This window comes from Vanessa atalanta, chromosome 16, assembly GCF_905147765.1.
Source record: "Vanessa atalanta chromosome 16, ilVanAtal1.2, whole genome shotgun sequence".
Taxonomy (NCBI): domain Eukaryota; kingdom Metazoa; phylum Arthropoda; class Insecta; order Lepidoptera; family Nymphalidae; genus Vanessa; species Vanessa atalanta.
The window spans coordinates 4,018,430-4,033,709 of record NC_061886.1 but is presented as its reverse complement, the minus strand read 5'-3'; the positions used below and the strand labels follow the sequence as shown (position 1 = coordinate 4,033,709).

At 30.5% G+C, this 15,280-nt stretch overlaps 1 protein-coding gene across 3 annotated transcripts; it reads right to left on the bottom strand.

Annotated features, from left to right (window-relative positions):
• Positions 1 to 7,767: 7,767 nt before the first annotated feature.
• LOC125069931 lies at positions 7,768 to 12,630 on the bottom strand. 3 transcript variants are annotated; one of them, XM_047679559.1, is made up of 4 exons: positions 12,497 to 12,630; positions 8,855 to 9,015; positions 7,969 to 8,202; positions 7,768 to 7,926 (listed from the first exon to the last, which is right to left on the bottom strand). In XM_047679559.1, the coding sequence occupies exons 2-4, from the start codon at positions 9,001 to 9,003 to the stop codon at positions 7,851 to 7,853; spliced, it is 459 nt and encodes a 152-aa protein (XP_047535515.1). In that variant the 5' UTR covers positions 9,004 to 9,015; positions 12,497 to 12,630; the 3' UTR covers positions 7,768 to 7,850. The 3 variants fall into 3 exon arrangements, with proteins under 3 accessions (XP_047535515.1, XP_047535513.1, XP_047535514.1); XM_047679557.1 differs by having other exon boundaries at positions 7,768 to 8,202; XM_047679558.1 differs by having other exon boundaries at positions 7,768 to 8,202; positions 8,855 to 9,003; positions 12,497 to 12,620.
• Positions 12,631 to 15,280: the final 2,650 nt, after the last annotated feature.

Below are 15,280 nucleotides of genomic sequence, written 5' to 3'. Positions count from 1 at the left end.
CATTTTAGAAATGTATTCACTATATACATAATGAATAACTATATTTTTAATATACAAACTTTATTTTTATTGCGAACTACATAAGTTGTTAGCATCTATTTTTCACTTCATTACCTTTTTTTTTTGGAAATTCATCAACTAGGAGTGAAAAATTTAGATGAAAACTAAACTTAACATTTCATGAAGGGTTTTTATTGTATATGGGGGAAAACTCAAAACAATATTTCAAAAAGGAATTGTATGTATGTTCCATCAAAACTCCATCTCGCTCTATCACACGATACGACTCGAGGCATGCGATTTGAAAGACAGCATTTTGAATATTCCTACTCGCACTCCGTTTCGGTACTTTACAATCCTCTTAAGACTTAGGCACAAAATGTAATGACACATTAAATACTTTCAACGGTAATAAAATAAGCATAGCTCTATTTTTTTAAGCAAAAAAATAATACTATTTTTAATTCTACTAACTCTCAACTAGGATAACTTATTAACTGTTCATCTACTTAACTTTACTAACAGTCGAAGCCGGTGGGTCTAACAGGATGAAATTTTGCACAGCAAATCCTTACTGAACGAAATTTATCTTAAAAATATATCATCTAAGGGATTCGAATAGGAGAAGAAAGTTTTTATGGAAATTTGTCATTTTCAGTGGTAGAAATAAAGAAATAAGTTTGTAGACTTAAGTTAGTTAGTTAGTTAAGGACAGATGTTTTTTTTTTTTTGAAAATTCAACAGTTGGGATTGTGAAGTTTAGATGAAATAATATATGGAGTACATGGAAAATCATCATTTTTAAATGAATACAGATATTACGGCTTCTTTGAAAAGTCCTCGATCAAGAGTGTAATTGGGGCTGAATGTTTGTATGGAAGTTCATCATTTTTTAAGTTGGAAACATGAATAACGGTATTAAGGCTTCTGTTCATAAGTAAAAGACCGACTTTACAGTGTTTTTCAATGGGATATCTCATCTAGTACACGGCTAGTAAAACAATAAATTACTACAAGTAAACAACAATAGCATTTTTAGGTTATTGGACACTCTATGTTGCAACTTTGTATCTTATTTAACATAGTCATTATATATATATATATATATATAAAACACCCAATTTGTTTGTGTTATTATTATTGTTTTATTGTAGATCATTTTTTTGTGCTTTTTTTTTAATTTACTTTTTTAATATTATAACTAAGCTTCGACTTACTTTAATATGCAAACCGTCTCTTACAATTATATCTTGACATTCATGAGATCATAATAATATATATATATATATTACTATTATTTGGATATTGTATCGTGATTTTATTTTTATTCTATGTGTAATTCCAATATGAAAGTAGCCTAAATTACACCTTATTACATCCGCTATCTGCCAGTGAAAGTCCCATCGAAATCGGTTCAGCCGTTCCAGAGATTAGCTGACACAAACAGACAGACAGACAGACAAAAATTGTAAAAAATGTTATTTTGGTATATGTACCGTGTATATATATATACATATGCATTTAGTAAAAATGGGTTATTTTAATATCAAAAACAGACACTCCAATTTTATTATATGTATATAGATTTTGTTAATTTCCATATCATATCACAAAGATCAATTAAAAGTAACATTTGTATCCATTAATCTATATACTGAATCATTATTCAAATATTTAAGTCAAACGACAATTACACTTATATCCGAGAGACACTCAAATCAGCTATTACCTCAACGTTACTTGAGAAGGAAACGATATAATGAAAAGACTTAACTTATAAAAAGTGTTAAAAAGTCTCCTTAAAGATTTGAGTGCCCGTTAAATAAGTAGCAGAATTTCTGTAGAATTTTTATGAAGGCATCTTATAGTAATGTTTCACCTAGCAAATTCTTATATATTATTTTATTTCAATTGTAGGTTTTTTTTTAATGTAATTTAAGTAATTTAATTTAGGAAGGTATCCTTTTTTATTTCTGCTTTGTAATACTATTTTTTTTTTTTCTTTTAAATATTTATTGTCTTTGTTACAATGTTGCATATATGTAATTATGGTATATAGTGTTTTGTTTTTAATTATCCCTATTTAGTGTGGTTCTACGTGTAAATCATAACTTTTCTGAATTGTCATTCATTAAGTTATTTATTCAAGATAAAAATAAAAACAGTGACAATTTTTTTAAAGTTTTTACATTTTAACTAAAGAAAGTGTAACGTCAATACATATTTGAAGTTATATAATTAAAATTAAAATCAATATCAATGTTTATTTCAAATTACAAAATTATAATTTATTTTTCATTTATATGTTAACTAAAACCTCAACGTGCTACAAAATGTATTTTTGAAAATTTGCATATTGATTTAGGATTTTGTTACAAAACAGATAATAATAAATAAAGCGTTATACACTGGCATATATATATATGCCAATGCGTAAGCGAACACGCCAACCTGATTACTTAAAAGGTTATATATTTGCCAGTAATTAAAAACGGCTCACTCACCATTTCAACTGAAATACAGTAAGACAAATTATAGCCATCGGTAAAATAGATTCTAATATATTTTTATGTGCTATTAATTAAGTTGTTGTTACTTGATATGTATAAATAAAAAAAATTAAACCAATGATTGAGATACTCAATTTTTATGCCCTAATTATACTAATTTCATGTATTAGTCTGTATTTTGCTAATGATTTAAATAAATAAATAAAAAAACCAATGAAATTATGGCATTTATCTTAATTGTCCTAATAAGTACTTTGATGTATGGTCTATGACTTGCGATTCGTTACATAAAAATATATACATCGTTATATGGCATTTTGAATAACCTTTCTAATCCTTTTCATTCGGCTTGCACAATAAGCCGACCCCAAGTTTAAGGGATGAGAGAAATTGAATGATGAAAATCCGATATTATAGCTTCATTTTAATATATTAATTATATTCTTTTTTATCTAAAAATCCTTGAGAACAATCTTAAGATACACATGATTGGAGAGTCTGAACAAAATTTAGGAAATTATTTATCTCACTTGTTATAAACTTAGTATGTCAGGATCATGGTGTTAAGACTTTAAAAGCAAAAGGAAAAAAAAAGTGTTCTAAAATAAAAAAGGTACAACTAACCTAACCTAACCTAGGACTCTAAAGTAGGAATACTCGTACCGTGTGCATCCAGGAAGAAAATTTAACTCGTTCTCTGCGATAAAGGATAACATAGTAAATAAACCTACATGTATCAGATGAAAATCTGCTACAATATGTGCATTCAGCAACCCGCGTTAGAGCAACTTGCGTTGAAAAAGACTCATTCGAAACCTTCTTTTTAAAAGGAGAGCTATTTATGTATAACGTATACACAGTTACAGACTGTTTACTTTTTATATATGTATATAATTATATGTTTGTATTGTGTAATAAGTAGTGTGAGATAATGTTACCTATATTAAATAAAAGTATATTCATAGAGTTTGTGATTATTATTATTTATTTTTTCGCAAATTTTGTTTATATTTAAAATTAAACTACTTTTGTAGGCTATTCTGCAACAAGAAGCTCATCAAAGAACACAAGTGCGACTGACATTTCGCCCAATGTGACTGTGAATACGACGTTTACAATAGTATTTATAAAGTATCACTAAGTCGACTGTCAATATTTCACGAGTGAGAAAGTAAGTGAATTCTTACTGTATCGTACTCCTGCCGAATTTCGACTGTCGAGTCGCACCTGTGTTTGCAGACAAACACAGGTGCACTCTCTAATAATCATAACATAATCCACGGGATGAGAAATCGATAAGACCCGACAGATCTCAGGCGTCATTAACTAATTTCCGAGGCAAGGGATTGTTACACTAGCTGTGGACGGAATGTGAATTTCTTGATGGCAAAGTTTTATATCTACTCCGAATACATTTCCACGTTCAAACAACACTAGTGGGCCTCCCGCGAAACTTCGCTATCATTCGAAAGATTTTTTAGAAATTTCGAAACCTATGACAGGTTTAATTTTCATTCTGTTTCATTGTAAGCTGCGAGTATATATTTGGCGCGAACATTATGAAAAATTGTTTAAATTAAATCGTCCCATAAGCACTGAGACAAAAATCTGCTTACGCTATCAATATATAAGATGATGTGAAAAGAAACGGCAATAAAATATATTAAAATGGACAAAGTGTGCGAAGGCCACGCAAAACACAATTTTTTGTTACGTTAACTTTTTTTTTCTTAACTTTCTGGAAAATAAACAATTATATTATTATAATCAGTCATGAGATTTTGCTTAATGTTTGTATGTATTTTCTTTGAATTAGTAACTCCTTTACGTTCCAAGGAAAACTTTTGACCGCAGTTAACAAAAGTTAAAATATTAAAATTGATACTTCACATATTTTACAGTTCTCGTATAGTTACAAAACACATTGTCAATATGATTCATTAATGTCAGTATGGTTTATTAAATCTGCGCGTTGAATCAAACGACTTAAACCAGTTGACTAATCGAACTCTCAACTTTGTTTCCTTTAATAAGTCCACGTTAATGTCGCCACATACAACTACATATAATACTATGACATATATTTTTTGATGATGGCTGATTCACGTACATTATAATGTAAAGTGGAACATATAACAAGAAATGTCCGTGAGAAACATTCAACTAGACTAGTGGGACGCCCGCGAAAATTCGTGTTTAATTAACAGATTTTTAGGAATTTCGAAACCTATGACAGACAGGTTTTGTTTTGATTTAATTTCATTTTAAACTGACGTCTGTTCGCACGTTCTACATTTGTTTTTTTTTTATACAGCCATAACACCGCTTTCTACCCGGTCAGTAACATTATTCTGCGCTCTAAAATTTATTCTTTGTTAAATCGTAACAATTTAGTAAATTGCAATCAAGAGTCCTCTTTAATCACATCTACGGCTGGAGCTCTTCAAAAAAAGGCCATTAGAGATTTTCTAAGTAATGCTATCGTCCCATAAACACGTGGACAAAAATCGGCTTACGCTATTAATATATAAGATTCATACATATTATTTATCTTAAACATATAAGAAACTGGTTACCCCCACCCTCCCACATCTCTCTGAAAATATAAATACCCGCACATCCTTTCTGAGCATATTCTTACCTTATAAAACAAATGTAGTCTCCAAAAATCAGCTATCTAAGAAGTTTTGGTTGTACATTGATAGATAGTCAGTCAAGAAAAACAAATGAATTAAATTATGTCTGAGGTTAATTACTATTAAATCAAATGAGATTTTAAACATTGTTTGACGTCTTTGATACTTTAAGAGTTCAAATAAGACAAACCATAATTTAGTAAGATCCTTAAATAAAACTAAATTATATTCTATTGCTATGCTTTCAAACTGTACGTGCGACCATATAAATCTTACACAGCCTACATAACATTCTTATGTTCCTTAAGGTACGCGTTATTAAATCGCTAATGAACGACTTCAACCCTTGCGATTTATTGCGTTAAAAATATTCTTTGTCGTGTGAATTAATTTAACATCTAGCGATTAAAAAAAAAACTTTATTAATAAATGATTCTAAATACATACAGCTGATAAAATGTGGTTAGATTTGTTGTTTTCCATGCTAAAACATAAATCTAATTGTACATGATTATTACATCTATAAAATTATTGGATAATACTACATGAATGCTGACTACATTGAAAGTAGGTGAGGTCAACAAGGTTGGCTCAAAATTAATCTGTCTTATAAAAAAGCGATCTAAAAGTGCTTAAGAACTCGAATAAAGTATTTTTGTTCCTACGAAATAGTAAAGAGAGGGCGTAGGCTGAGGCCTATCACTTGTCAAACTTGGACAATGTATTAATTTTGCGTTTAATTCATCTTATGTCCTAGAAAGACAAAATCTCGAAGAAACCTCTATACTTCGGTTGAAAGTCTGTAACATGCGTATCATTCGACAAACTGCAGAGGAACATTGAGAGGATGATACTACCTCTTTATTTTTAAGTACATTTTATCTCCAGTGTCATAACCACATGATTAGTGAAGCGAAGATGATCTGGATGGACGTCGTACTATATAACTGATGTTTCTGGAAGCATGCATTGGTTACTCAACCGAGAGAACCTCGTTCAAAGCCTTGAGATTTGTCGCACAATTACAGATGAATTGTACAATAATTTATATGAGCTTTCACATAATATGCTAAGTATTGGAATTACATATATTATGATTATCTGTAACTAGTGATTAATAAGAATAAGATAAGGAGAAGGTTTGGAGCATATTCCACCACGCTGCTCCAATGCGGGTTGGTGGAATACACATGTGGCAGAATTTCGTTGAAATTAGACAAATGCAGGTTTCCTCACGATGTTTTCCTTCACAGCCGAGAACGAGATGAATTATAAACACAAATTAAGCACATGAAAATTCAGTGTTACCTGCCTGGGTTTGAACCCGAAATCATCGGTTAAGATGCACGCGTTCTAACCACTGGGCCATCTCGGTTCTCAAGACTCTTTGGTGCTTCAAAAATAACTCGAAGCACGCCAGATAGCCATGCTTTCGGCTTATAAGTGTGAGGCATTAGTGCACTCTTGTGCTAGTACAAAAGGTTATTAAGTTTATTATTTTTCGCGCTGTTGGAGATTCTTCGCTGAATAGCCGCCGTGACCGATATAAATCAGAGGATGTCTTCATTAGTAGTAAGTTTTTGTTCGCCCCCACATCCTGTATATAAAAATTATATATATATGGTAGATATACGAGAAAATATAAGAGTTTAAATATAATACTGATATTAGAGTGACTTTAATCGGTTCTTCTCATAGTATTCTACATATATTTTACATTTGTAAATGATGATAAAATAAAGTGTATTATTTTAATGAGTATGCCTTTATAATTATTCATAGAAAACTAATCTTCTAGATTTTGTCTTGTATATTCGTCATTCTATCATAATTAGGTTGGACGCACGCCAAGAGATAAAAAGGACAACGTTGACAAATTTTAGTAACATATTATTTATTTGTCAGCGCAGTATTTTTCTTTTACTTTTCTGTATCTTACGTCTCTGTCATTACGTACTTCCGTCTTGTACACGTCATCTCTCAAACTATCAATCTTTTTTCGACTTTTCTCTCATTGTAATCATAATTTTTTGGCTTTCTTTTATTTCCTATTCGTTCAAAATAGTATCAATGACCAAAAATCTTTGTTTTAGAGCTTATGTCCGCCGGAATGGCTGGCAAATTACGATTGTAGTGAATATAGAAATAAAAAAAAAAATGTTACTTTAATGCAAAAATTAGTATCATGTGAGCATTAAAACAATTGACAGTTAAAAATCTTTAATAAATTAACGATTATTACAGAAACGCGATAAAGTTAAGAAAGTTAAAATATGTTACGAAGAAAGTTTTCAAGTTTTTAAGCAGTCTGAAAATTCGGGACACATGACAACTTACGTACAAAAGCCTATTACTAGCTTGAAGGACTTAATGATACTACATTGCAAGCTAAAGTAGGCTAGCTTAGAACATAAGTGGTTACTAACGTCATAAAACCTAGACATTTAAAACTGCTAACCGCAAAGTCAGTAATTAAAATACTATCGTTAAATCAACATATATATAGTGAACATACGAGTACATATGACTCATGCATAAGTAATATAAAATATATATATATATATATATATATTTGATTCATGTTAAAGTGTGTAATTATGAAAGGAATCGGAAAAAAGGAATTCCTGAATTAATCATCATCTTATTTATTTCAAAAAATAGGTATTCTGTCCATATAGGTTAGCTAATACATTTTAGATTTTCCTTAAGTGCTTGTTACATTTCTATTGATCTGTACGGATGATTGATTTGTCTGTGTGGATACTTGATTTGTTTTTGTTAATACTTGATTTGTCTGTGTTGATACTTGATTTGTCTGTGTCGATACTTGATTTGTCTGTACCGTTTGGACAGGTATGGCAGAGTTGGCAGCGAATGAGCTTGGTCTTAAAGGATAAGACTGTGGCTTTTGTCTATGTTGTTCCAGTGCTTGCCAATTGATAAACCAGAAAGGCTGTTTGTCCTGCGGGAACTGTCCAAGACGATTGATGAGATCTCTATCTCCCAAAGCTTCGATTGGTAATCGCTGTGTGGTTGCATTTTCCGGAGTATCAAATCTGTCATAAAAATGCATTATAAAGGTAAGTTTTGTGTAATTACTATTACATTTAAAATAAATATTATTTATTATAAACCGTACGATAAAATAAAGTTTCGCTTCACAAATTATAACCCAACTTGTTTTGGTATGTAACGGTATTATTATAAATAAGTATTAACATTTATTGATAAATTAGAAGAAAAAAAAATACATAATATAATTGCTTGCTTGTGCTATTAAACAAACGAATATTTAATTTATTTAAAGTTATATTTATTGTATATACATAAATGTAATGTGATAATTATTTCAGATTGAAAATAAGTCGCTAATATTGTAATTGTAATTTCCATCAGCCACGGCGACAAATCTTAAGGGCTACTAGCCACTGCACCTAAAATATTATAGTAGACTCTCATAGTTCTATATATCAGAAATCATTGACGTGGGGTCAATAGGATTCGAACCGGTGACCAAGGGATTAATCCCTCATAAGCTAGCTCTTAGACTCAAAACATTTACTTTTTCATATTTGCTAGGTGGTTAAATTATATTTTAACTGACACAGACGATATACAAATTTTAAATGGAATTCCGCTCGTTTGACTATTTTTAATATTTCTTAACTTAACGGTATCTGAGGTGAAATAGTTAGGAAGTTTTATTACCTATTTCCTAGAGAATCATTTTGCGGACTCGCTAATGTAGTAGTTTCGATTACTGGGAAGCCTATGGGCCGACGACCAGCATATGGCGATCTCTGGCTCGCGCAAATAACTATCAGCGCTGAGAATATGATAAAATGGCTGGTATTCATCTTGAATAATATCTGAAATAAAAACATTAATTAGAATACTTGAGTCATTGGTTGAAATTCGACACCATTTAATTATTACTATTATTTTTAGAAGTAGCAACTCTCCAATTTAATTATGGAATTACTAATATTCCTAGACCTTTACCGATTGTTGAGAAAAAATAAATTAGACATAGGTACATGGGCAATAAAGAGTGCAAACGTACAATGTTATAGAAAATTAAGTGGGATTTTATGGTATATCCCATTGTATACAAGGCTGGTTTTTATGTAAATTTTTGCTTCCTGCACTCCTCGATATAAACTTTTAAAAAATCTAATCTGACGCCCGACCGTGCGCGAATTTTAAAATGTCAAATCTGACGTGCGCATATTATGCTTAAAAAGAGATAAAAGTTATACCCAAACTGAAGATTATTAATTAATTAATTTCCAATCTTGACTGGAAATAATTACAAAAAGAAATAACCGATTCAAAATTGAAATGATAAGTATAACCCATCCAGATAAAAAAACAGACCAAATCGGTTCACGAATGACGCAATTCAGAAGTAATAAACAAAAAAAAACTACCAATCATCCCCTTTTTTTGAATTCGGTCACAAACAAAATATCTGTAGGTACCTACAATTACAAATGCCATCTTTCTGTGCCATTTAAAAAAAGCGTTTTATAAAAAAAAAAAACAAAAATCCTTAGTGCATATTAAGTTGACTTTTGACAAACTAGTTTCAGAATTAATGATCCGTTATTTAAATTCGACTTAGTGACGACAACGGGTAAATTACTTTGACGTACGAGCACTACAAATCATTTGCATAATAGGTTCGTATCTGTAACTGATTGAATAATCTATACGCACTGTATTATTACTAAGCATTGAATAATTAAAAATCGTATAAAATTATATATAAACTCAGTTTATATAACGTTATAAGATTCGTTCGTTTATACGTAAGAAATTTCATCTAATTTGAAAGAAAATGCTTACATTGTGTAAAGTATTGGTAACGGACAAACATCACTGACTTTTTTATGTAATAGGTAGTTGGACGGGCAAATGGGCCACCTGGTGGTAAGTGGTCACCACCGCCCAGAGACATTGATGCTGTAAGAAATAATAACCATTCCTTATATTACGCCAATACGCCACCAACCTTGGGAGCTAAGATGTGTCCCTTGTGCTGTTATTACACTGGCTCACTCACCCTTCAAATCGGAACATAACAATGAGTACATTATCTGATGAGTCGGTGGTACCTACCTTTGATTACAGATTACGTGTTCGTCGAAGCATTAGTTTTAATAACAAAAATATTAAGAGCTAAAATTAAAAGCTAACTTAATATTAAGACATGAATAGACTACTTATATCTCACTTTTACTAATAATAATAAAAATGATGTGTGTTTTGTCATAATTTACTAAAAATGGCATATTGGGCATTTCATTTTGGGGCAAAATTTACCCAAAATTATGTCGGGGTAGTTTATACCCACTCATCAGTATTTAACGTCAAATCAATACTACATTGCTGTGTTCCAGTTTGAAAGACTAGTGGGCCAGTGTATTTACAGGGATAAGGAACATAACATTTAAGATCTAGTGGTTGGAGGCGTATAGTTTCTGGGAGGAATGGCTCTTTATGCTTACAGTACGAAAATAATCGCATATCATTTATCACATATATTGTGTACAGATAAAAAAGGCTGACTTCTTAAACTATAAACTTCGAACTTAATGATTATTGATATAACATAGAGTTTGCTTAATCAAATAAATATGTTTTTTTTTCCATTATTTTAAGTATACGAACAAAGCATACACGAACGAGAGGTGTCGAAGAGTTGACAAGGATGCACACCGTCTGTCATCTCGGGACACGAATCTAATCCCGATAAACGCCAATAAGACTACATAAAAATAAAAATAATATCATAGTGTAATCTGAATTGGATTTTTGAAGACGAAGTTGCGTGTCACAGCTTCTTTCTAGCATATAAGATTAATGAGAAAAAAGGTCAAGTATTATTTCATACTATTTATATTTATATTAATATGCTGATGTATATAAATTGCTTATTTAAAATTAACAACTTCATACGTTTTTATGGTTTTATTAACGTTACGTAATAATACGTTTGAAGCAATGCTGTTAAATGATAAATTATGTACTAAAAATAAATATGTTATTTTCAATATTGTCGTATCAAACTTGGAGATATATATCGTTCATTTCGTTTAGAAACGGTTTATATATAATATAATACACATATATAGAAGGAAGTGTATTGAATTGTCATTAATATTCTGGTGTGGAACCCAAATTCACGCTAAAAGCCTATGTGTTCACATGTGGCTTTGTCAATAAATTCATAAGAATAAGAATAATAGTGTCTGTACGCAAAGTATTTTTTAAAAGGCTTTCTAATCTCATTCTTATATAAAAAACAAGCCAAGTACGAGTCGGACTCGCAAACTGAGGGTTCCGTGCCGCCACACAATTCTGATAAAATGCGCCTTGGGGGAGGCATGTCCAGCAGTCGACTAATACAGGCTGATTATCATGATAGATTTTTATCTATCTTTGTGATACAACATATTGCTTGCTGAATTTAATGTGATTAAAAAGTGTGTATTACTAGTAAATATTTTTACAAGTAACGCTTAATATACGTTAAAGTAATTGTTCTATTTTTGAAATTACTAGTTTTACTCAAAATTCTTTTTTAAATTAAAACTCGTCATTTTAATACACTTTTTTCCCAGAAGGAAACATAAAAGATTTTCTTTATATTAAACATCGTAACAAAGTCGCTATCAAAACAATTAAATAAAAAAAATAAATAAACCATACGTTGATATATACAATAACATAGATTTTTATTAATAAATTAAATTTTACAACTAAGTTTGACCAATTTGGATGTAATATAAATCATATTATATATTTTTTACTTCGTTATTTTTTTGTATCTAAATAACGCTATAATGATTTGACCGCTATAAAGAGGACGAAACTTTATTTCCCACGAATAAAAAATTAATTCGAATATTTTTTAATGGTTATATATTTAATGTGTTTTTAAAACAAAACACGTACATCAATTTAATATTATTCGAATTTACGATCGCTCTGTTAATAACAATTTATAATTAATAATTTAATGTCTAAGTTTATAATCTCTTATACCTTATACGAAATATTATAATATTTAATTAAAATATATAAATGATATCCTATTATTTTAAAAGAAAACTATTAAAAAAAAAATGTATTACCAAAGTTCTAAATTAATTAATTGTCTGGAAGAGATCGTTGCTTTAGCCATAAAACCGTCTGTTGCACCTCACGCTATTTTTGTTTTAATCCAAATGTCAAAATTGGTGTACACCAATACTTAAAACTGATTTAATAAAGAATAAATAATATACCATTTCGTAATTCAAATTAATAACAATATATTATCACGATGAATTTTTTGATACTCACCTCAAGTAACTGAAAATAAATGAAATCCGAAACAAATTGGCCACTGAACTTTTAGATATAACAACTAAATATTCTATAACATTTAAAATAAAACGATGTCGGTACGAAATGTGATGTCTCCGAAGAATATAAACAAACTGCCTCAAAATTAGAAACAGAATTTTATAAATACTTAAAACACATTAACAATATGAAAGAGACAGCTAATACTAATTAATGAGAGAACGAATGGGACAACAAGAAAAATTAAAAATACAGGTATAATATGAATCACTTAAGTTTTAATCTGTTGGAGATTGGGTTTTCCCTGAGTGGACAATATTAAACAAGTTCAAGTTTGAAAGGAAAATTAAAAAAAAACATTTAGTACATTATCCAATAAATTATTATATTTTTTTCATTTATTTCATTACAAATAACGTGTTCAAAATAATTAATCAATTATTATTTTAATTATTATGTTAAGATTAAGTTTAAAAAAAAAGGAGAATAATTGTTTTAATATTATAAATTAGGACTAAATTATAAACAAAGTCGTAAAACATAATATGTCTCAAAGTAATTAAAACTAAATTGATAATTAAATAAACTAATGCTTATTTTTTTTTTTCAAATGTTCTTCTATATAATTGTCTACCAATAAACAAAACCAGTTTATAGCTTTGCCAAAGCCCATATAGATGGGTATAACCCATTTGTCGTTTGAATGACATTTATTAATACTTAGTATTAGTATTGTTGATTAGTTTGATACAATCTTGCAAGAGGTAATAGTATTATGAGATAGCTCGGAGTAGAGCAACATTACACTTTTCATGCATTTCATTTTTTATTTTATTTCATATAGAATTCGGCGATCGTTAAGAAAACTGATGAATCAAATTGCTTCGACAAAATATATCAAATGGAGAAGGCCTTTTCCCAGCTCTGCTGCACATTTGTGATGTTGAATGATATCGAGGCAACAGTCTTAGTGCGTTTTCGCCTTTAGATATAGTGGCGGATATGGACGTGAGATACTATCGCGTACGTAGACGGGAGAGTTGGAATGGCGAAACTACGTCTAGAGGTGAAACCTGATCTCTGCGAGCAATCGGTCTGCGACGCTCCACATGGAAGTGGGCTATTGCAAGCCTTCTTCTGTTAAGCCGTCATGGTTCAGAAGGAGCCGACGGAGCAGTATCGAGAAAGGGCTGATCCAGTTCGGCGGAGATGACGAAGGTGGTGAACGGCCCTTTCACAGGCTTAATTTAAGGTCTGCAGTATCTATGCACAAATTTTATTAATAAATACTTAGACATATGTGGAGTAGAATTCATCAGATACCCTTTGAACTTTAAGCTTTATTATCATTTCAAGTTTTTTTTTTGTCTCTTCGTCATGAAAAATGGACAGTGATTATTTTGTAAATGTCACGTAGGATGAATCAGACGCGATGGAAGATTTATTGATGCGTTCGCGATAAAGAATGAAACGTTCAATAAATCATTTGTTAAATAAATAGGAACAGTGGAATCACCGACTAAAATGAGTATTTATTTAACCCATTAATGGCCAGTACTTTTTTGGCTTCGTTACATGGCGTTCATCAAAGATCTTAAACGATTAATTTGAAAGTAATTTGTAATTTTCAGTCCAAAAACTGTTTTTTAGGTGAAAACAGAACGAATCCTTGGGCAGATAAGTGTTAACATTTTTGTTAATAGCCCTCAATTTTTCTCTCTCCAACAGCCCAATAAAAAGCCTTTTCATTTATAAAATATAAATTGATCCTATCTCATATATCATTGTAGGACATTAGTATATTACGTATTGATAATTGCTAAGTGTCGTAGGTAACTTGGTAACGATGGTAGCTTCGTCTTAAGGATAAAAGTATTTTAATCATATGAGAAATGTAGATTGGGGATGGCCAAGTGATTAGAACGTGAATCTTATCTAATATAATTATATATATATAATCTAATAATTCTTAATTCTTTATATACAGTTAATGATATCACCTAACTTGTTCTGAAGCTCATATTAGTAATCGCACTAGCTCACTGGCCCTTTACAGCTTAGCACGTTTCAAAGAGATATTGATCTGTGGTAAAGTATCTCTAATCGGGTGGTATTTTCCTTGATGAGTTTTCATTTCCTGTTAATTAATTTATGTTATAATAAAATCCACAACAGCGCGATTTTTAAGGAATTTTCTGCCTCGCATAACCACTCTGTAGACCCAGCTTTCGCCGGCTGTTTTTCCGAAGCGATACGACTTGGGAACCTTCAACAAAAGAGCGTACTGCTTCCTTAACCCGGCAACGCACTTGCAAGCCCCCCGGTTTTGCAGATGTCCATGGGCGGTGGTAGTCACTTTCCATCAGGCAAACCTCCTGCTCGTTTGACTAAAAAAAATTCCTGTCAATTTTTTTTTTACATTCATTTTGGGCAATAAAAAGAAACATTGTGTGGAAACTTCAACGTCATGTCAAAAGGAGAGAGCATTGAGATATTTGTAGGCTGTTACTTGAATATCAGGAATATGTATCTGAATTGTATCATAATATAAAATTAATTTATTTAATTCAATTAGCTTTAGTTTTCATTAAATTATTCTTAACAGTAATGCTTGAGGAAACCATAAACGAAGGAAATATTCCACACATATAATTTTATTATAATGTGCGTAATGTCAATACTATATACATATTGTTACTCTTTTCATGTTTATTTACTGTACTGTACTTGAGACCACATTCCATAAAAACATTTAATACGTATGAGCATCTTAACTTGTAA